The sequence below is a fragment of the Rhynchophorus ferrugineus genome, unplaced genomic scaffold (assembly GCF_030347505.1).
Source record: "Rhynchophorus ferrugineus isolate W39M unplaced genomic scaffold, kcgeb_rfMv2 rfM2, whole genome shotgun sequence".
In the NCBI taxonomy this organism is placed as follows: Eukaryota; Metazoa; Arthropoda; class Insecta; order Coleoptera; family Curculionidae; genus Rhynchophorus; species Rhynchophorus ferrugineus.
Window position 1 is genome coordinate 23,822,447 of NW_027472581.1, and position 24,780 is coordinate 23,847,226.

The window sequence follows — 24,780 nt, forward strand, 5'->3', positions numbered from 1 at the left end:
TTGGACCTATAGTATTGAACTATAAGATAGTACTTGCAAATAAAACACCCGATATCCCTAGACGTTCCAGAATAAAGTATTACGAGCCATCGTCGATGCCCCATGTTACGTCTCCAAGAAACTAATACAGCCCGATATCCCCTTAGAACTCATAACGAATATGATTCAAAGTGTTATTGCAAAGTACTCTGAAAGACTATTGGTGTATCCCAATGCACTCGCCAAACAGTTAAAGGCGCTCGATGACGAACTGATTAATAGATACATAGAGTCAGATAATAATCTTTAGAGTAAGTTAGTGTAGACTAAAATAAGTTATAATAGAATAAGATTCAGATTATAATTCTGTAGAGCAGATCACTTACTGAAGCGATCTTCTACATGTCAGTATAGTTAAATTGTATAACGGAAATCATAAAAAATTCCCACGGGCAGAATGTTAAAGATCTAAGAGATTAATAAAAGAATGACAACACGAAATGCATATCCACTGAAGGTCTGCCAATATGCCATATATATGCCAAAGTGGACACTTATTGAGTGACGTCATAATTTTTTTTAATATGAAAGTCCTAGCGTAATATAAAGGGCATTTAAACCAAATATTGGGGTCCGCAAGATGACCGCCCTATTCAAGACGGATATAAATATTCCAAGAAGGGTGAGATACATCATAAATATTTGACCGGCAACGGACTCATAATCTGTAAACCTAAAATTCACCCTCGGCCCCCCTTCGAACCGCACTTATTGCCGGCAAACTACCGGGACCGCCCGCATTCAGCGTCCGCAGCGGATAGTAATAAAACCCAAAAGCGAAAGTGAAAAAGATATTCAAAACTTCAATAAAGCCCACGGAGGCGACACAAATTTAAATATTGACTGTTAAGAGAGCCTCCAGAACTGTTGACCCCAATTCTATCGGAGCATATAACGCTGCAAAAAAATGAGATTCAAAAGTTCGGCGCGGATGTGGGCATTAGAATTTCTTATGGTTGATTTAAATATGTTCTCGGTGGAAAAGGTTATCGGTTGAGGTGGAGTTTGTTATTTTTTGACCGTGTGTGTGAGTGTGCGGGCAGCGTAGTTTGATAATGTATATAAAAAGGGGGACTATTTTCGAACAGATCGTGGAGAGATTCGTCTGGTCGGTCGAAGATTAAAATTTCGGGGACGGTAATGTATATTCGATGATTCCGTAAGCCGTTTTTTTTGTCTGGTGGTTCAGTCAGATTAAGAAATGTCATTCGGGGATCTGGTATGGGAATTAGGTCGTAAAAATATTTTCTACGTAATTACAATCGCTTTAATAACAGGGCAAAAGTCCCGCTACCATTTTGTTGGCCTATAACTTTTCTCAAAGAAAAAATTATAGTATAGTTTTTATAAAAAGTTTATTTGGACTTTACGTTTTTTTTTTCGTTCCGATTCTTAAAAATTATATCGGCTAAATGGTGACCGCGATTCGCTATGCAAGTTTTGGCTGTTTTTAAGGTATTTTTCATGACATCCTGCAATATCTGAGATTGAATTTCTTCAATTTCGTGACGAATATTGTCTATAAGATATTGATTGAATAGTTTGGAGCTCATTCACATAAAATTTTGATTTTAAAAAACCCATAAGAAAAAGTCTGGTGTTGTTAAATCCAGAGATCTGTCTGATCATGCTAAATCACCACTTCACGAAATTAGTCTTAGTGGAAAAACATCATTCAATAATTGAACTGTTGAAGCTATGTGTGTGATTTGGCTCAGTCTTGCTGAAACCACAGCCCTCTAGTCCTTGCTCTTCATTTTCAGGCACAGGAAAATTTCGAATCATGTCTTGGTACCGTTTAGCAGTAACAGTAAATGCAACACCTTGGTCATTTTCAAAAAAATGGGGACCAATGATTTTTCCACCATGAATACCACACCATACAGTTGTTTTTAGTGCATGCATGAATTAATTGAGGATCCTGTGTTCGCCAAAACCGACTGCTCTGTTTATTGCAGTGGCCACTGACAAGAAAATGGACTGCATCGCTCATTATCAATTTAGGCACAAAATCTTCAATTTCACCAGACATTCTTAGGATTGCTTTATTGTACTCAACTCGTCTCTGTAATAAAATATGGACGTATACACAACAGAATGGTTAAAGCGAAACCGAGCTAAATATCACATAACCAAGATGGCGCGCATCAAAATGGTAGCAGGACTTTTGCCCGACCTATTATATGGCATTTTAATATTTCAGCTAAAAAATTTTGATCATAGTCAATAAATTTATATTATTTATGATATGCATCATTTTAGTTTGCAACCTTTCATTATTCTAGTGAGCCTAAAATTGTATTTGAAATAAATATATTTTTGTAAGCTTTTGTGGTTTGTGAAGGACCGGATGCCAGATTTTATAATAACGTACAACACGTTTAAGTGAATTACACAACCTCAAATAAAACAGCTTTTCGATGATTATTTTTTAGACAATATATTTTATACGAATGCCAGCGAAGAATACTACTTTTATACACTGATGTTGAATCAATTTGTGGTGTTCTTGGTACCGACGTTGTATTTTATATGTTACTATTACTACGAATATTTTAGAAGATCCTAATGAGTAGCTCCACATGCCAATGGCATGTATTGTTTAACTGCAAGCTCCTATGATTTAAGATTCAATGCAAACCCAAATATTAACAAGTACAAGCTCGGCTAGGTATCACTCTAACAACTGTTTAAACGCATCTGCACCATGTGGGATGCAGCAAGTTGTTTCCAATATAAGATGTTAATGTACGATAGGCACGTGCTTTCCCTGATTATCAGGCAAGATAAAAAATATATTTGTGGGAAACTGTGACTGGGAGTAAAAGTATATTTTGAATGGAATATATTTAGAATGCAAAATATAGTTTAATAGAAACAATTTTCTACAAGAATGTGAAACTTTAATATTCGTTTGTACGAAGCAGGCTATCCAATATATCATGCATGTTAAAAATTGACCAGACTTGGGATGGGAAGTTCTTCTAGCCGCAAACTTATTCCAATCCATAAAATATTTGTTTGAGTCAACTCATTGTGGCTTAGTGAATAAATAGCTCATTAAAATAGTTCGTATGTTACAAAGAGTGTGAGATCACAGGAAAAAAATAACATAATTAAGCATGCTGCTACGTTTTTATAAAAACTAAATTCGTTAAAAATTATCATACGTAAAAATTAAGTTATACACCCAAGCTCTAATAAAACTTCCTAAGACATTTCAAATATCATGGATACCAAATTCTTGTACTTAACAGTACATATGGGTTATTAACCAAAAATATATAGCCGGATGGAAATTATGCTAAGGTATCCCATAATAAACTAAAAATAATAAAAAGGGCATTTCGTTGGTCAGTGAATAAAAATCCAATGAAGCATTCAACTGCTCAATAATCTTTCAAAATTAATTCACATAGTTTATATATCATCAACAAACAATACTGAGTCACCAACTGGGATGACTACCAATTTTGAAAAAAGTATTTCAAAGTATTTATTATTTTTAACATATAATATTTTTGGGGTATATAATTATTTTTCATAAAATTCATTCAGAATACAGAAAATGTGTTAAAAGAGTACTTGTTCAATAAACCGACATATCCACGCTAGGGACTTTTTTGAACTGTTGAGTTTTGGCTTGTTATAAGATTTCTTCAAATAATGATGGATATAGATATACCAAAATTTTTTATTTGTTCTGAAGTCCCTGTGCCATCCACCACTGAACAGTAATGTAACTGTCCCTTATGGGAATTATATCATGGCAGATTGCTTTATTTTCTGGTTATATTTTATCAAATAAATTATCAATTTCGACCTTACTATGAAAATAAATACATTTTCATAAATCAGTTAATGCGATTTCATTAAATAAATATTTTTTTCATTGCTGGTCACTGTCATCATCGCTCAAATCAGCAAAAGTTAAACTGCTGACCATATTTTGGGCAATCAAAAGACGATTTGATGATTATGCTTCTTCAAAAATTATTAAATATTAAAAAATTAAATTGCAATACTATGAACAAACGACCATAAAAATCAGACATCATTTGTAATTGGAAGTTACAATTTACATTTAAGTTTAAGTTTTCTCGAATAAACATTCAATGCTTATGTAATGCTCAGAATGAATTTACATATATTATATAAACAAAAATAATACTTCATTAATCTTTAGACAAGGCATATCATTCTTACAATAAAAAAACTATATAAATATTCTTTATTATCACAAAATTAATTCGTATACCTTATTAATTAGTTACATATAAGCATTTTAAAATAGTGATAGACCTTTAATCCAATACTATTTCCTCGCAAATATATTATATAAGAAATTATTGTATAATTTCCTAAACTGCTTCCTTATACTATAACAGTTCTGTTTTACTTTGACTTAAGCTTTCAGACGTTAAATTTTAGACAACTTTAAATTGCTTACCTTATGTTGGGGTAGATCTTGTTGGGCGAAAATTTTCTGAAAAGTTCGGAAGATGCTTAGTTGGAAAACCATTATAAACATTTTGCAGTCAAAAGCAATCCGGTGCAGCAATTTTACGATGCAGTGGTTTGTATTAACCGAATTCTTCTCAAACTGTTGCAAAGCTAGACCGCAAGCTCTTACGATTTTCGGATGCGGCAATCTGAAATTATTTATTAAATAATTTATGTTATCTCAAAGGGAAACGGTTATGTCTGTGTACCTCTTAGTGAAATCCTCAAATTTAAAGTTGGTTTCATTATAAATCGGCCTTTCATCTTCCTCTTCTTCTTCATCAAATTCTTCCTCTTCATTATCTATAATTACAGATTCAATACATTCACAGGTATTATGGTTATTTTAAATACTTACCTTCATTTACTAGAGGTTGGGCTGGTGTAACGAAGTTCTCTGCAAAAAAATGAAATAATGTATTTTTATTGATATCAAACAAAGCTAAAAGATTATCTTCTGAAGTATTCAAATTATTTATAATTTGAATACTTCAGATATATTTCAGAAGTCACAATAATTTTAACCATCCTGTTAATGATAAATTGTAAAACTAGAAATTGAAACTATAAAATAACTTATTACCAAAGTACATTGTACATTGTCAGACAAACTTCATTAAAATTATAATAAAATTACGACTTAATTAATGTAGTATTAAATGAAGAAAAAAATTACTTCCCTTGCTTTTATTCACTTAATGTTATAAAATATCTCGTAGGAAGAATCATCCATTTGATCTCTTATTTATGACCAATAAAATCCAATCCGATAACCCAAGGGATGGTTTTCAATTGTGGAACATTTGCATTTTATGTCGTTTTATATAAGATAAAGTTTCAAACTAAATTAATAAGATCTGGATCAGGAAAATTTACAAGATCTTTCCCAAATTTTTCACCTATTATTTATATATTAGTCTGTCAGAAAGTAACTATTAATTAAGTAGTTAAACGGTACATTGAACTTTTTATGAAAGCTTTTTATGAGCCCTGTGACTGTATAAATATTCAATGCCTTATTCGAACCACTCCTTGACTTACCATAATTAGCTTCTTTATGGGGTGAATCAAAAACTACAAAGACATGAAAGATCACTTAAATGAAAAATTAAACAGGCCCTTCTTCAAAGTCAATTTACTAAGTGAGGTGTCAGAGCAATTAAATAGGATTGGTGCAACGCACCCCTTGACAAAGCCAAAAAATATAATCAGCATTAAATTTAATGACCCAGTGAATGTACAATTTGTGAAGCAAAATTGAAGTCCTTAAAAGTAATTATAACTGAGGAGTCCAATTAAAATAATTCTTGAATAAACACACGATGATAAGTAGACCTAAAAAATTAAAAGGTGATACTTCCACGTATTTTAATCAGCGATATCTATTAGCGAAAATGCGTATGCGAAGTATGAAATAATACATTTCCTCTTCCAAGTATTCAATGTAGACGCTAATCATGGAACTTTCAAAATTGTATTCTAGCGATTCACTACCTTTTTTGTATAATTTGAATAAATCTGCAGATGTAGCCTATCAAACACTTTTAGAAACTTATGGCCATGCTGCTCAGTTATATCCCGAATGTCGGTTTAGGATTTCAGTTAAGGCTCTGAAAGAACTTAAGTTTAGATAATTGATGAATCAAGTGCTTTAAGACGAAAATAGTTGCCACACTAATTAACTAAAAATGACATTTCGAAAAGGTTCAACATTGCGATTTCATTGTTGACCAAAAAAAAGTTTTCCGTGGCGTATTGTAACTAGCGATTAACAATGGATTTACCACTTTTTGTTTTTCGAAGAAAGCCAATAATCGAAATAACTTTTATTTCGTAAACAATAAGATATATTCCGCCGGGCCATCAGTCATCAACCGGAACAAGTTATCGACCAAAAAAAAAAAAAATGCTGAAAACAACGAATGGATTAGGACATTTCATGTGAAAAAAAACTGCAGTTTTCAATATGTGACCGGATAATATGGTGCCGAAAGCTGTGCTTTGTTCCAATTTTTTCTACTTGGCCTCTTCAATTATTACTGGGCCTTCGGCGTAAAATGCCCGAAACAGTGCCATACAAGGTGTAATATCTTTGCTAACATCTTTGTAATACATGACGGGATACGTTTTTGATAAACTATGTACAACCCGAGATCCGATTTACAAGGTGAGATCCGAAATCGGATCTCGGTTTGTAATCCCCGTTTTTTTTTTGTGATTTGAAGGATATACGGTCTAAAACGCGTAATCGAAAAATTTTTGACTGATCTCACTTTCTCAAAAGTTTTATATAGTTTTATATAGAATTTATAGACAGTTTTAGGTTCGAGGGTACACCAATATTAATATAGACACCATATAAAGTGATCTCCGATAAATGCCGGAACATCGCGCGAGAATAGTTCGGCTCGGTTATTAATAATTCGGCTTACATTTGAGTGAAAGTTTCATAAAATAATATGAAAACCTCATAAGGAGCCGATTGTTTTGTTTTATTAATTTGTATGCTTCCGTACGGAAATGATGGATATCGATAAAGGACACTAGATAGAATTTTATTTTATATTGTTTATTATTATTTTGTAATTATATAAAATTATATAATATTAACAGTGATCATTTAAGTACATACAACATGTAATACATGAAATAGAAATAATTTACATGGGTGTCATCGAAAGTGCAAGCTTAATAATATTAATTTCCATAATTATAATTTTTGGATTTAACAGAGTTTATTGTATAATAAAAACAAACTGAAAATAAAACAGAAGCGAAAGGAAATAATCGAGTATGTAAACCTATAGATATAAAAGTGTTACATATAATCAGTAAATTAATTTTAGAGGATATTTGTTTGGCAGGTTACATATAAAATAAGTTTCCAGTTAAATAAATTATTAATTTAGAAGCTGACAATGTCAATAAAAACCTTTACTGATTTATACGTTGTTACATTTTAAAATTCTGTTTCAACTACGCAATATTTTAGCAAAATCTGTTACGAATCACTTATGATTGAGGACAGGACGGATTTAATAACACCACTTATGGCTTTGGAACAAAAGAGAAGAAAGAAACTTTATTTAGTTATCTGGTTTCTTATACAATTTTGAACAGCTTCGATACAAATTACAGCGTCCGCAATAATTATTCTTCCTCTTTTCTACATCATATATTTAACAAAACCAGCTAAGAGCGCGAGAAAATATACAATTGTTTTCGGATTTTTCTTAATTATATATTACTCTGTTTATAAGAGTTCTATAGCGAAAGTATCCATAGCCAATGAGCTCACTTTTTTCATAAACATAACAGGTCAATTGAAAAGTCCGCGGCCTGACACATAGATGGCGCAACTAGATTTAAATCCATATATTTTTTAGTTAGCCCTAACCCTCTGTCGGATCATTAGTTTGCGAATTATAGCATTTTGAGTGAAGCAACTTTTGTTATTGTTAAAATTGGATAAAAAGGAATTTCGCGTGTTGATTAAACATTATTTTTGAAGGAAAAAAATACAGTTGAAGCAAAAATTTGGCTTGGTGCCGAGTTTCCGGACACTGTCCCATGAAAATCAACCATACAGGATTGGTATGCTAAGTTTAGACATGGTGAAATGAGACGGTGAAAGTAGTGGACGCCCAAAAGAGATTGTTACCGACGAAAACATTCAAAATGACAATCCACAAAATGATTTTGAAAGGTCGTAAATTGAAATTGAATAAAATAGCATACACTCTAAAGATATCAAATGTACACGTTCAGTATCATTCACGAATATATGGGTATGAACAAGCTCTGTGCAAAGGGGGTGCCGCGCGAGCTCCTTTTGACCAAAAACAACGACGAGTTGATGGTTCGGAGCAGTGTTTGAAGATAATCAAGCGTATTAAACCCGAGTTTTCGCATCGATGTATGACAATGGATGAAACATGGCTCCATCATTTCACTCCGAAGTCCAATCGACTGTCATCCGAGTGGACTACATACGATCAACCCGCTCCAAAGCGTGGGAAAACACAACAGTGGGCTGGCAAGTTTATGGCGTCTCTATTTTGGGATGCGCATGGAATAATTTTCATTGACTACCTAAAAAGGAAGGACCATCAACAACGATAATTACATAGTGTTGTAAACGATGGACTGGGCTTCGAATTGCTTCCCCATCTACCGTATTCTCCAGATCTGGCCCCCAGCGACTATTTGCTGTTCTCAAATCTCAAAAGAATGATCGATGGGAAAAAATTTTCGTCGAATGAAGATGTGATCGCCGAAACTGAGGCCTATTTTGAAGCAAAGGACAAATCGTACTACAAAAATAGTATCTAAAAGTTAGAGGGTCGCTATAATCAGTTTATATCAGCATTGAAGGGAATTATGTTGAATAAAAAAACCAATTTTGTCAAAAAAATTTGTTTTATTATGGTAGGCCGGGGAATTTTCAGTTGACATTAGTTATATGTTAATGTACTTCTGTACAATGTCGTGAAATATTTTTGGGTTCGTATAGTAATTACATTGTGTATATTTGTAAATTACGATATTAACAAAAATTTAGAATACAAGCAATTGGCAAGGTGAAAAACCTGTTTACCAAATGTTAAACACGCCAGTAACCTGTATTTTGTTCATTATTTTTAAGTGGCGAGATAGGGTCCTTTAACTCTTGATTGAAATAACATACAGTTAGATATCTCTCTGAAATTTTATATCATATGTTAAGTAATATTTGTTTTCTTTTAATATATATATATATATATATATTGTCTATAATATATAGGACTATCTATCTCCAATTGTCGATGTTGACTTTTCAAGATTAAAAAAGGACATACAAAATTAAATAACAAATATTTTTGTGTGATTTTAACAATAATCCAACACTAATATCTTTCCGCGCTTCAAATAATGAAAGAGTAAAATATTAATTTGATTTTAATCCCTATACCACTCGGCGATCTGCCCGCAGCACCATCCCCTCCCTCGACCCTCGTAAACGAAAAGGTTAATTCGGCAAGCCGGGCCGAGGCGACAATTAAAGAAGAGGCTTTGTTGTGGTAATTTGCGTCCTAGTCAAAGTCAAAGAATAAGCCGGAAAATAAATATAATTTGTGACAAGTCCGGGGCCGTAAGTTGGATTTAGTCGGGCCGTGCGGGTCCTCTAGAACTGTATGAAATATAGAACGCATTAATGAACAAATTGCTCCGGTCGGGGTGTTTAATAACGGAAAATGAAATTTATAATGAAGCAACCAACCGCTACTAAATTGAAATTGGCCCCGTAACTTCTAATTTGGAATGTTATTAGATATTTCCCTTTTCGCGTAATATTCGTTTGCCCTGTTTCATTGTTATGGGAACGTGTAATCGCGTATGTTTCATCGTAAAACTTATTTATCCCTTTGAATTATATGTTTCGAGATTTTTATTTGATAGGGTTGCTCTTATCTTTATAATCGCCCTTAAGTTATTTAATGGTTCGAAGATATATTAATACAACTAAAAAACTGGGTATCGTTTATTAAGAATCCACTGTAAAACACAATTTCTCTATTCCATTGTTAAAACTATTGTTTGTGTGGTAACTATATGGTTGTCTAATTCGTCACGTTCCTTAGTAATTGTGTGAATACTATTTACGCTTAAAAGTAGTGTTGGGAACTATCGACCGAAATCGGCTATCGACTGTTTGTAACTTACTACTTTTTACTATCGATTGTTTCAGTCGCTATTTCTGGTTCGGTTGATTTTACTACTTTTTGTCAGTCACTGTTTCAGTCGACTGTTTTCAGTTGCTATTTTTAGTCCGACTGATTTTGTTATTATTTAGTATCGACTGTTTCAGTCATGTACTTTTAGTTAGTATTTTTGGTACTATTAGTTTCATTCGACTGATTTTTAACGTTCTGGCTCTGTCGCTCCTGCCGCGACCTTGGAAAAAGTGTACCCAGTGGAATGGTGCGTGAACAAGGTGAACTCTTTCACCAGGATATAAAACAGATAGAAGAGCGTTACCAAGGAAGATTGAATGTTAAAATGTTAGCAAATTATTGCTGGTTTGTTATGAAAGAAGATTCTAGTGTTTACAAGACGAAAAGTTAATAATTTGTCATTTTCTTACAGAATACATGGCTCATTTTTTCCATTGACCACATTAACCTGAGTTATTTTAATTTATTGTCTATTTGTAAATATATATTACTATTTTTCTATAAAATTAATAACATAAATAAATATGTAAGTTTTAAAATTGCCATACTGTCTATTTATTTATTTATAGTACTTTAATTTATCATAACATTAAAATTGTACGTGTTACAAAAAATCCGTTGTTTTTTGTTTCAGCAGTTTTTGTATTCAGCAGGTACAATTTGACAAAAAAAGCCGATTTATTGAGTTTGGAATGTTATTAGATATTTCCCTTTCCGCATAATATGCATTTCATCGTAAAACTCATTTATCCCTTTGAATTATATGTTTCGAGATTTCTGTTTGATAAGGTTGCTTTTCTCTTTATAATCGCCCTTAAGTTATTTAATGACTCGAAGATATATTAATACAACGACAACTCTTGGTATTATTTACTAGGAATATTATTTATTTCTTGAAACGCTAAAAATTATCCTCTCGTGGAAAACGAGGAATGTTGAATCTTTTTATCTTAGAATTGTATAAGTGCTGTGATGGAATTCACAGAATATAGCCTTTTCGTTTCTTGGCAGAAATTGTCTTTAATCTTTCATGGCTCTGACAGTACTGGAATAATCATAAGAAATATGAAAGCCTAAGCAGTAGTGAAAATTAAATATTATTTCAAATTAAATAAAATCGTTAAATAATAGATTCCTCACTAGCTAGCTTCTTTATGCAAACAATATTCTGAAAAATTGGGCTACATTTTGGCTCAGTGTTAATATATACAGGTATTGAATTATAATAAATAATTGAAACTTCTTAAAAAGTCCTACTAAATTTAACTATCTAATGAAAACTAATCCGTTATCATATTTAATTAATTTTAAAAGACCAATTAAGGACCAAAATGCATCGTGTTCCATTACACATATTAAATTCCACTAAAAAACAATAGAAGGAAAAAACTATTCACACAATTAGGCGTTTACAATAGCAACATATCATATCCAAATAGACCTATCAAAATATCAAAATACCAAATAGGTGCCAAGATAACATAAGTGCAGTCAAAATTACTTATCTATTTGTGAATCAAAATGATGCTTTTTTACCTGATCTACCTATATATTACAAATAAGTTTAAGCATAAATTCGGCGCAATATTTTTAAGGTTGAGGCTAGGACGGCAAAGTCTGATCGTTAAAAATAGAGACTAGTCGGGCCGAAAGTAGCGACTGAAACATTCAATAGTAAAAAATAGTCAATTACTAAACTGTTAAGAGTTCCCAACGCCCATAAAAAAATGCGTAATTCTTTGCAACATTTTTTTTACATCTTTCAAGCCACCTATTTGGCAGTTGTTGCACCGATCTATTTGGTATTTGATCAGCAACATTATCATTCAGTCACTCAACATGTGACTATTGCAGGTCTTTTTTGCAAGAACAAGTCGTTTAATTTATTTAAATAACATCAATAGACATCTACACTATCAGCTTCTAGAGAAACGATTAAGTCATAATACATTACACCTTGTTGGCTTCATAATATACACCAAGTAAGCACTGGGATATGATGGAGCAGTATCACCAAAAGTTTATAAAAGTGTTTTATGGGCTTTGGTAGTAGAATCCTTCAAATCAGCTACAAAAACAGGGAATACCGAAAATCAAATTCTGAATGCTTGAACGTTTTAATCCATGATTAGAGTTTGTATTATTGTATGAAGAGAAATGGCAAAACCATCGAATATAACAATAAGGCTAGGTCATCGCCGGTTAAATACATGGACGCTAATTTTAATATTGAGATTTTCGTAGTTTCCTTCAGAGGGACTGAATGAGAAAGCGGAAAAATAGAAGTGCACGACTTCAAAATTTTGATCCGTTTCGTTGTTGATAATGGTAGAAAATAGTTTGGGAGCATATCATATTCATAACAGCGATGCTTCACCGTTTACATTTTATTTTAACAAATTTTATAACTTTAAAATTATTTCAGTCTGTATTTGAAATATTAATAGTTCCATTTTGTATTTTAAGTTATATCATCAATAAATGTTTTAAAATCGAATAAGAATTATACGGAAGAGATAAAATTCATTTAACTTCTTTAAGGCAATTTCTGTCTTCTTCTAGCAACTTGGATAAGAATCATGGAATATAATAGTTCTAGAAAATCGATATCGTAACCGAAATAAAATAGACAGTCAAAAAGTTATGCTGTGGACTCCGAGCTACTAAAATCAACGTTAACTAGCCCTTCTAGATGAAGAACCGTAACAAATAAAAAGTAATAAATTATTTTGATTGTTTTATAGTTTCAGTGTTTTAATAACATCTGTAATATTTAGAGATAAAATACAATCAATAACCAAACAAGTCAGTTTTCTTTTATACTATATTATTGAAGAAGTTAAATATAGAATTTAACATTCTATACAAACAGTATTGATTTATTGTACAGAAAGTTGCTGTTGTTGTAAACGACTTTACCAGCATTATTTAGAAATCTTTTGTTTACGTCCTTCAAGGTATTAATTATCCTCCTCAAAAAGAACGAATTCTGAAAATACGATGTTAAACAAAAGGCGGACTTTGTGTCATTATACCGGACTTATTTGATGCTTTCCAAATATCAAAAGATTTATCTTATTGTTAAGTAACTTCAAAGTAGCTTACCTCTAATCCTTTTTATTTAATTCACGGTAATTATTTTGTAATATTGTGTATTTAAGATATGTATATATTTTGTCCGTCCGTCTTTATCAATGCCAAGATATCTTCCTTTAACTGTAATTATTAGATTTTGTAATTGTAATTATTAGATTTTTTTTGGTGAAAAATATTCTAAAAATATATTATATTATATATTAATATATATATATATATATATATATATATATATATTAATGTATGTCCGCCGATTGCTCCGTCAATTGTGGGCCGATTTTCAACTTTCTATTCTTATTCGAAAGAATACACTTCCGAGGTAGTCCCATTGGAACCAAATTAGTATCTGTTGAGGGGAAGAGACAAATTTACTATGGCACGTACAATGTCTTCAAATATTTTTTATCTATAATAAGCAAATATTTGGGTATAACGCTATCGCTGAGCTGATGTGACTGAATATCGGAAATCATTCGGTGCAAAAGCCATTTAGTTTGCTTTTTAAACACAAACTGTAGCCTATATAACGTCGTAGAAATATTGCACACAATTGCTTATATGGTGTAATGGTTAAAGAGTTTAGCTTCCAAACGGAGGTGCCGGGTTCAATTCCCGACGGGAACAGTAACTAGACAAATCATCTAGACTAGGTAGCGGACCCGGGTGCCTGAAGCGCCCTTAATTTCAATCATTGTTTCTTTATTCCTATTTTTCTTCATACATTGCCTGGCTGCACCTTTACTTGGTCTACCCATTGTAATATTAAATAAAATAACTGCGTCATTTATTGAGTAAATATCTAACACTAAAAAGACAAAAATTAAATATTTTTAACAAAAAAATTGGACCGATTTTTAATTTAATGTTGTGTATGTGTCACAAAATTATATTATTATTTTTGTATTGTTTGGGCCAGGCACCGTCTTTAAACTGATCAGTTGGTAGTAGTTAAAATAATATTGTAAATATATAAACAGGATTAGGTAGGTATTAAGCTAAATTGTGTGTATTACATATAGTAGAATACAAAATACGTGTAGTAGATAGGTTAAATAAGGTTTTGTTTATTTTTATTTAGTTATTACAACGATTATTATGTACTTATTTTATTTTAAAACTTTACATTGTGTTAAAAATCTAAGTTTGATTATCTTTAGCGAGTTCAATATTTTGTTAAAAATACTTTATTTTTCTCTTTTTAGTACTAGAAAATTACTCAATAAATTATGCAGTTATTTTATTATTTATTTTATTATTATAATTTAATAATAATTTAATATTATTATGAAAATAGGGATCGCTTCAGGCCCCGGGGTCCGCTACCTAGCCTAGGTGATTTGATAAATGTTCTAATCAAACTAGAACAACAGAGTTGTCGTTCGACCTTCGTAGAGTAAAGACGTGTTTGGAGCGACGGTCAGTGTAATAAATTTGAAAGTGTACTACCTGTGCCACAAATGCGATTTTAAAAAATAAGTAAAAACCGTGACGACAATAACAGTGTTAAAACTGCGCGTTAAATGTTTAGTGAAAATGTGTTTAAAACGATGGTCACTGCAATAAAGTAACAAAGGTAAAATTTTGGGGGCTGTTAAGGGTCGGAGGTGCATCATCTGTACCACAAATGCGGCGTTATAACGGTTCTGAAACAAATACCGGTACTGAAATTTTTGTAAAAACGTGAATTAAACTATTCATTAAATAAAAATGATTAATAGAGAGAACCAGAGACTAAATGAGATGGAAACACAATCCTCAACGTCAGGTGAAGCTTATCTGGCACAACAGAATCAAATCTTTTGTCAAGAAAACCATAAGAGAACGCAAAATGAGCAAGCTCTCTATAATGCGTATATTAACGAAAAAACAGCCCGACGGAATCTGGAAATTGCACTAACAAATATGCAAAAACAATTAGATGCACTACAACTCCTAATAAAAAACCAAAACACATACAATCCAACTAGCATTCCCGTAGTGAACCAGTGCACTGAAAACAAATTGCCTGTAAACTATGAAACAGACGAGGAAGAATTGCAAAAAGAAGTAGGCTGGATAACAGTTAAAAGAAATAAGAAACGAAAAGCAAACTACACACCTGAAGCTTCACCACAACAACCAAAAACCATTAAAGCACAAGAATTGAATAAAGAAATAAAAGTGCCGAGACCACCTCCAATTATAGTAAGTAATGTCACAGACTTTGACTTGCTATATGAAACAATGAAAACAAATAATATACTATTTAGAGCAACAACATTAAACAATGGACAAATCAAATTAAACGCCGAATGTCGTAAAACTTTTACGAAAATTGCTGAGTGCTTGGAATTCCTAAAATTACAATGGCACTCGTATGAAGATAAGCAAACCAGAGACATTAAAGTAATGGCAAGAGGGCTTCCACCGACAGCTAAAACTACTAAAATAGTGGAAGAGTTAATAAAAAATGGACTTAAATGTACTGACGTCACAAATATCCTGAAAAAAGAACGAAATAAAAATAACAATGGAGAAATAGTTGTCCAGAAGAAGCCTTTACCACTGTTTATGTTATCATTCCAACATAACACGGACATAAAAGCAATTTATGAAATTAAACAAATTCTAGGAGTCGAAGTAAAAATAGAACCTCTTAGAAAGGCAAATCTTGTGCCACAGTGCAAGAGATGCCAATTACATGGACACACACAAAAATTCTGTAAAAGGGAACCAAGGTGTGTAAAATGCTCAGGAAAACACATCACGGGAGAATGCAAAAAACCCAAAGGAACAAAAGCGAAATGTGCGAATTGCAATGAAGCGCATCCAGCAAGCTACAGAGGATGCGTAGTTGCGAAAACATTCCAAGAGAGAAGAAATAAAATCAGTCAGGCTAAAGAGCAAAAAACAGTGACTCAAAATAAACAACCAAAAATGTACAACGAAATCAACGATGAAATGACCTATGCTCAAAGCATAAACCAAACCGCTCAAAAAGAAACAAAAAAAGAAGACGTTACAACCAACGAACTGCTATTGAAACTTATAGCAAAGCTGGACAACCAGGAAAAGATTATTGAATCGTTTTCTGAAAGATTACTTAAACTCGAAAACAATAGGGCGGTGGCCTCAAGAACTAAAAATGGCAAGTAAAGACATCCGCATCGCAATTTGGAATGCTAATGGGATTCAGAAACATCACGCTGACCTACAAGTATTCCTAGAATTGCAAAAAATAGATATTTGCTTAATATCTGAAACCCATTTGACAAAGGAATCCTTTATTAAATTTAGAGGATATTACTTTTACCACACCATTCATCCAGCTAACACAGCAAGAGGAGGAAGTGCAATAATAATAAAAAATAATATATGCCATCATCAAGAACCCGGACTCAGTTTAGCAGAAAATCAGGTAACGGCAGTAACTGTTATATCTAGCAAATACAGGGTTACATTAGCTTCCATATATAGCCCTCCAAGATACAACCAAAAAAAAGAAAATTACTTGAATGTTCTAAACAACCTAGGAGAAAAATTTATAATCGGTGGTGATTTCAATGCTAAAAATACAAGATGGGGATCTAGAATGACGACAACTAAAGGTAATGAATTACATAAAGCAGCTGCTGAGCTAGGGTGCAGTTACATGTCGACAGGAAAACCAACTTATTGGCCTACCGATCCAGAGAAAACTCCAGACCTGTTAGACTTCTTTATAGCTAGAAACATAACCACTAACTACATGGAAGTTGAAGAAAATTTTGACTTAAGTTCAGATCACACACCTGTGATTTTGACGCTGAGTGAAAACATTATAAGAAAACAACAAAATCCAACATTAACCAACAAGAGGACAGACTGGGAAGGATTTGTTGAAGAAATAAACAATCGAATTCAACTAAATGTTCCCCTTAAGACAGAAGACCAATTAAATTATGAAACCGAAAAATTCGTTGCAGACATCCAACAGGCTGCTTGGAATAACACTCCAGAAATTAAAACTTCAACCAAAGGAATAAATTACCCGAAAGAAATCAAGGAAATGGTAGCTGAAAAACGAAAACTACGGAAAAAATGGCAGCAAAATAGAACACCTGAAAATAAGAATATCTTAAACAACATAACACAAAGGTTGAAGAGGGAAATTTTGGAAATTAAAAACAATTCCATAAATAACTATCTACGAAATTTAACAGATGACAAGAACACAGACTACTCGCTCTGGAAAGCCACTAAATACCTAAAACGATCCTGTCTACATAGTCCTCCGATAAGAAACATGCATGGAAGTTGGGCACGCAGCAACCTGGAGAAAGCAGAAGCATTCGCTGACCATTTAGAGAAAACTTTCAAACCAAACGAAAGTGAAATTGAACATACTTTACCGGACATAGACGGCGAAAATTCGACAATTCAATTAACAACTCCGAAAGAAGTCACCAACGTTATTAAAACTAACATCAAGCCAAATAAATCACCAGGCTATGATTTAATAACAGGGCAATTGCTGCACAATCTGCCAAGAAAGGGTATTATAAAGCTCACTAACTTAATCAATGCAGCATTTCGACTGAAATATGTCCCAGACGTTTGGAAAATGGCTGAAATAATAATGGTTCCAAAACCTGGAAAATCACCAAATGATATAAAAGCTTATCGACCTATCTCACTGTTACCGATGATAGCTAAGGTATTTGAAAAGCTCCTCTTGAAAAGATTAAAACCAATTATAGAGAGAAAAAACCTAATACCAACACACCAGTTTGGGTTTATTACCAAACATTCAACGATTGATCAAGTGCATAGAATAACAGATGTTATTGAAAAAGCCTATGAAGATAATAAAGTATGCTCAGCTGTATTCTTAGATGTAGCACAAGCTTTCGACAAGGTATGGCACAAAGGCCTCGTCCATAAGCTACAGAAAATATTACCGAAGCAACACACCGAACTATTAAAATCTTACATCACAGCCAGAATGTTTAGAGTGAAACAAGAGGAAGCTTACTCTACAATAAAAGAAGCTAAAGCAGGTGTACCACAAGGAAGTGTACTGGGGCCAATTCTGTACCTACTTTATACATGTGATATACCACAAATCGAAAACATTACAATGGCTACATTTGCTGATGATACTGCTATTCTTGCTGTCGGAAACAATAGCGAAGAAGCAACCCGAAACCTACAACAGGCTACTGACGCTATAAATAAATGGACCCAAATCTGGAAAATACAAATTAACCAAAACAAATCTGTGCATGTTCAATTCACCTATAAACAGGCCGCGCTTACACCATTGACCATAAACCACACTGTCATACCATACAGCAATAATGCTAAGTATCTCGGAATGACACTTGATGCAAAACTACGGTGGAAGGAACATGTCAAAAAGAAAAGAAAAGAACTTGAGTTAAAATATAGAAAAATGTATTGGCTAATTGGAAGAAAATCTCAATTAACTATACATAATAAATTACTTCTATATAAACAAATATTAAAACCTATATGGACATACGGAATACAATTATGGGGATGTTCCGCAAAAAGCAACATAAATCTAATACAAGTTTTCCAGAACAAAGTCCTAAGAAGCATCGTAGGTGCACCCAGATATTACCGGACCATTTATTTACATCGAGATCTTCAGATACCGACTGTCAATCAAGAAATTAAAAGAATTGCAAAGAGACATGAGGAGAGACTTCACTCTCATGTTAATTTCGAAGTATTACAACTCTTGGACAACACCAAAACCGGACGCAGACTCAAAAGGACCAAACCATTTGAACTTGTGTAGTGTGTTGTAGTGTAGTGCAGTGAGGTGCATTAGAAAAAACTCAAAGTGTTAAAACAATTATTATTATGTTAGAGACTATGTAGGACTGATGAGTCCTATTAGATATATACCTAGATTTAAGCTATTATAAGGACAAATTGTAGGTTAGTCGGCAACGACTAGTAACAATGTATATAATTATAAAAAAAAAAAAAAAAAAAAAAAACTAGAACAACAAAAAGTCGTTGCCCACGCCGGGAATCGAACCCTCCGCCCGTGACCTCAGCGTGTTAGCTGAATGCTCTAACCACTACACCATAGAAGCAGTTGCCTGCGATATTTCTATAGCTTCCCATATGATATGGTTAGTGGTTAAAAAACAAAATGAATGGCTTTAGCACTGAACGACTTCTGGCCTTCCGTCACATCAGTTCAGCAATAACATTATACCCAAATATGTGAATATCTTAAGTAGAAAAATGTGCGAAAACCTTATATGTGCATTTGAAATTTGAGGGTTACCCTCGATTTTTCCAAATTCCACCATTATATCATAACTTGGATCTAATGGAACCACCTCAGAAGTCCACCCTTTCGAATAAAAAAATAATTTTGAAAATCGGTCCATGATTGATGGAGAAATCGGTGACCATATCTAAGAAAAAATATACCGTCGAACCTAGAAGTTCATCGTTCTTTGAGGTCGGTTAAAAAGGTCGATAACTGAACTAAAATTTATAGAGACTATAGCATAGCCCGTCCAATAAAACAACCAAAATATGCCATAAAAATGTATGACGTCAGCACGTCATCGTTGTTGCTGATGATCAAATTTGACTCTTGGGTTGACACTTTTAATAGTTTATAACCTCTAATCATTATCAGTAACATCCTATTTAGAGAATTATGTAGGCATTTGACAGCCTGGTTGATCAGTACCAACAAAAATTGAATTTTATAGATTGATTCAGATACATGTTCCGACGCGTCAGATAATATCCTGCCTCTTTGTAACTAACGTAATACGAGAAGAAAATATATACTTCGAGTTTAAAAGAAATCTTATAATTTTATATTGGGCGTGATTTATGACATACATTGGCTGATTTATTGAAATGACGGTGGATTATGTTGTCATACTAATGAACTGGATGAATTAAATATAATTATTTGCACAATTAAATTATAACCAACGTGATGAACAAATATTTCTCTTGGCGCTCTCTATTTGAGCTGTTAGAATAATATTTTTAGCAACTAAAATGGCGGTGTAAAATAATTTGTTGCCATTAATTTGGACGGGTAATTAAGTTTGTACCGAACATAGAATAGCAATTAAAAATAATAATTACAGGAATGTTTTTGGCAAATTCGTTCAGGTGATCGCCGCCCAACAGTTCCCCCCAACCCGGCGCTAAATAACGACGAGACTGCACAAAGGGGCCGCAATTTAATCAAATTAATGGACTCGCTTTAATTAGCCTAATACGTTTAAACGGATCGGTTTATATTTTCGGCACTAATTAAAAACATGACTAAACATTTTTTTCATTGGGGTTGGTTCAGCTCGTATATTTTGTCATCTGACGAGCGAAAAGGAAATATCAATAATTCCGGATAGGGTTCCGAGAAAAAAGCTTCCTTTGATTTTACGTCGTTATGTTTAACTTGGCAATCTTTATGATTTTTTGTTGTTGATATTTCATGATTTATATATTAGCCAAATGATTTACTCATGTTGTGTAACACAGGTCTGAATAAAAAATCTGAAGAGCCCTTTAGGTTCTGTGATGTAATCTATATATTTTGGGTGTGTTATATTTGAAAATGACTAACTATGTTAAACAAACTATAACCTTAAAATAAAAGAGAATAGACTTTCCTACGGAGACTCTTTTTTGTATATTTTCTGTTATGGAAACAATCTGGAAGGTCTCTCTGAAACGTTCAACAATACTCTGATATCAACGAAATGCTCCATTTTCCAACAATGGTCTTCATATTTTAATTTGTGAAACACGCAACCATAATTCCAAACTCTTATAAGTTTCTTTGAGTTGTATGGAATGAAATCGAAGCATAAAAACCACCGTTGTTAAGCAGAACTGCTTTAAGGCTTGTATAGTATCTTAAAAACATTTCAAAAATACAGCCGTCCTGAATTTTTTTTTATATTAACTTCGTTTCCAGCATACCTAATACTAGAGAAATCAAACTTCTGGGAGAAAGATGGATTCGATCGATAAAAACGTCGTATCATACATCAGTTCCTGGCTTTTTAACATTTCACTATCAAAAATAATTTTAAAATCTGTATTATTACATAATGGAAATACCTCATTCAGCCCACCCGAAGGAAACTTACCAGCTCATGAGGCGCATTAGGTGCAGTGTGGAAGTTTAAAACAGTCTCGATGCTTTTTGGTTAACAAAAGGGATTTAGAAAATTTCCATAATTCATATCCGAGTTTGAGCTCTGCGGTTCTAGAGCAAGTATCAAGATTGGCCCATAAAACAATAACTATGACATCTGACAAGAAGAATGTCATGCGTGAAATAGATAACATATGAATAGACCCCAAAAAGCTTCCTCTATACATAAAATTAGGTTTAATGAAACAATTCGTGAGTTTTTCCTAAAAATCGACATTATTTTAAATATCTGTGTAGAAAATGTTGCTGATTTATCAGAAACTAAACTGAAAAAACTGGGTTTGTTTTAACTGAAGAAAGTTCTCGTTGGACCTACTACTTGTAAAATGATATTGTTTTTCAAGCGTGAAGCAATGATGAAGATTCTTTGATGTTGGCGTAATATGACAGTCAATAACTCTAAACTTATCGTAGGTACTATGATAAGTAATTCAGAACTAATGGTTGTCTTAGACATTAAATTTGCTTTCCTGAAAACTTGGATATGGATATGGAGAAATAATATCAGGGACGAGAGAATGTCAATAGTGATGGGTGATTACTGCTGATCATCTCACAACGAAAAACAAAATCTATTATATCCGAGAAAAAGCTGTATAACAAATCTTATGAAGGAAATATTATAAATATGAGTGGCCGCAGCAGATAACAGGACAGGTTACGTTTTGATTCGGTAGAAAGAATGACATACCAAACTTTGTCAAAGAACTGTTAAATAACAAAAGATTTTAGAAGAATTTCAGGCTTAATTATTTGTTCTTTAATGACTATCAGTTTTTATTACTGAATATACTGTGTCTGATAGTGCTATATTTGCTGATACAGATGTTAAAGCTACGAGTGATCTTCATGATCAATCTACCCGTATTGCAGACCTTTATGGTTTGAGAACAAATAAAGAAAATGCCAAGATACACTGATACTTTATAGATGGTTTCCTCTTATAAATCTCAACGAAATACAATTAGAGTAAATGCGGGAGTTTGAGATTTAGCAATAGAGAAGAGGAAAATGGAATGTAACAGGTTAATTGAAAAGTCCCCGGCCTACCATAGTAAAACACATTTTTTTAACTCGTCGTTGTTTTTGGTAAAAGTGAGCTCGCGCGGCACACACTTTGCATAGAGGTTTCTTATACCCAAATATTCGTGAATGATATGATATACACGTTCAGTTGATATCTTTAGAGTGTATGCTATTTCATTCAATTTCAATTTACGGTCATTTAAAATCATTTTATGGATTTTTTTAATGTTTTTGCCGGTAACAACCACTTTTGGGCGTCCACTGCATTCCCCGTCTTCGGTGCTAATTTCACCACGTCTAAACTTAGCATACCAATCCTTAATGGTTGATTTTACTGGGCAGTATCTGGAAACTCGTCTTCAAGCCAAGTTTTTACATCAACTGTATTTTTTCCCTTCAAAAAGCAATATTTTATCAACACGCGAAATTCCTTTTTATCCCTTTTTTCACAATAAAACAAGTTGCCTCACTCAAAATGCTATAATTCACAAACTAATGTTCCGACAGCTATCTGAGAGCTGTCAGCTATTTTGAGGGTTAGGGCTAACTAAAAAACATATGGATTTAATTCTAGTATTGACCGGGGGCTTTTCGATGGACCTGTTACTGCTGAAAAACATTTCATTTCCCTAGGATGGCGCGTGTGGAAAAGACAAAATAATTTATTAAAATGCGACAGTGCACGGTTGAAGAACAACGCCAGAGACGCATATTACAACAGTTTCTGGGCAGCTACGAAACATACAGAAAAATAGGAGACTAACATTGTTCAAGGTCAGAACGGTCTCAGCCAATCGTTTGTAGCTATGATTTAGTGAAGAATATTCGAATACCTTCGACACTAATAGCACATTGAGAATGTGAAAAGCTAATAGTGAGAAGTAGAAAGTTTCCCCGAATGCCGGCAATGGATTAATGATAATGATGTACTTTCTTGGTTTTTTATTAAGTTTTTGCATATTTTTGCAATTGCAAATGGTGCTCAAAAAAATTATAAGGCTGCAATTTCTTGTTTATTAGTTGCAATAATTACTATAGTATACAGATTTAATAATATATAATTAATACAATGTATATAAAATTCGTCTTAATATCGAATAGGATTTCTCATTCGTAGTATATTAACAATTAAGCCCAAATTCAAATAATATTCGTCTCTTTTGTTGAAGTTTCCCTTTTCTGTCAATTTACCGTGTCGTTAAAAATGCGCGCAATTCTACGCGGAAAAATATATTTTAAAATGGGAAACGAAAAACCATCCGTCATCTAATTTAATTTTTGCGACGGTAATTCGAAAGCATTTTTCAGTTGCTTAATGAACGAGACTTCACCGTGCCGCCGCCCGCTCATCCCCAGACCGGTCGCTCCAAATTGGAATAATTTTGACGAATCGTTCTCCCTCTTTGTTTAAATTGTGTTATTTTGGCTTTATGGGCGCGTGAGTACAGATTACTAAATTAATTAAATTACGTTTTGCCTTATCTTATCTGCGTTTCTTAACAAAGGCATTAGTGGAAGGCATGTGGTCTAATTAAAATGGTAACGGCGTTTTGCGACGCTGTAAACATGGCTGTTTACAAGCGAGTTTTACGGCTTACTTCTAGAAATGGATGCGCGTAGAAGGGTTCGGCTACAATCATTCTGGACATATTATTTAGAACTGTAGTATTATTAATTTTCTTTGAGAGTTTTATTAGATACCCATGTGGTTTATGTAATGTCAGATCATCAATGCACATCGTCAAAATATATGACATATTATGCCACATAAACTTAGAATTTTAGTTTTTAACGTTTGCTCGTTTATAGCCTCTAATTATACACTACTATTTTAAATAAATTTGCAGACGTTTGGCAACATGGTGCACTAATACCAATTCAAACTTAATTTGGCTGATTCGGTTACATATACCGAGTCATCAGCTGAATGAATACATACTTTTACAAACAACAATTGGCAACATATTCTACCACATACATTGGCTGTTTTGTTTGACGAGCTGTATATTAATTTATTTATTTATATATAGAAAACTGGCTTTAAACTATAATCTAAATAGGTTATGCAATATGTATAACACATCAATATTTGTAATTCAATTTTTTGTAGAAATAAAGAAACTTCGATTCTTCATATCGTTTTCTATGATCTCACTGCATGTCTATTTTAGACTTGATTACCTGAAAACAACCGTGTTGTTCCAG

At 33.0% G+C, this 24,780-nt stretch overlaps 1 protein-coding gene across 1 annotated transcript in view; it reads right to left on the minus strand.

Moving 5' to 3' along the window:
- timeout (circadian regulator timeout) overlaps positions 1–24,780 on the minus strand; it is a 621,776-nt gene that overhangs the window by 133,482 nt on the left and 463,514 nt on the right. Inside the window, exons 11-13 of the mRNA XM_076394399.1 lie at positions 4,901–4,939; positions 4,752–4,845; positions 4,490–4,691 (exon numbers count right to left, since the gene is read on the minus strand). Coding sequence (XP_076250514.1) covers positions 4,490–4,691; positions 4,752–4,845; positions 4,901–4,939 — 335 coding nt within the window. The remainder of the gene's footprint in view (positions 1–4,489; positions 4,692–4,751; positions 4,846–4,900; positions 4,940–24,780) is intronic.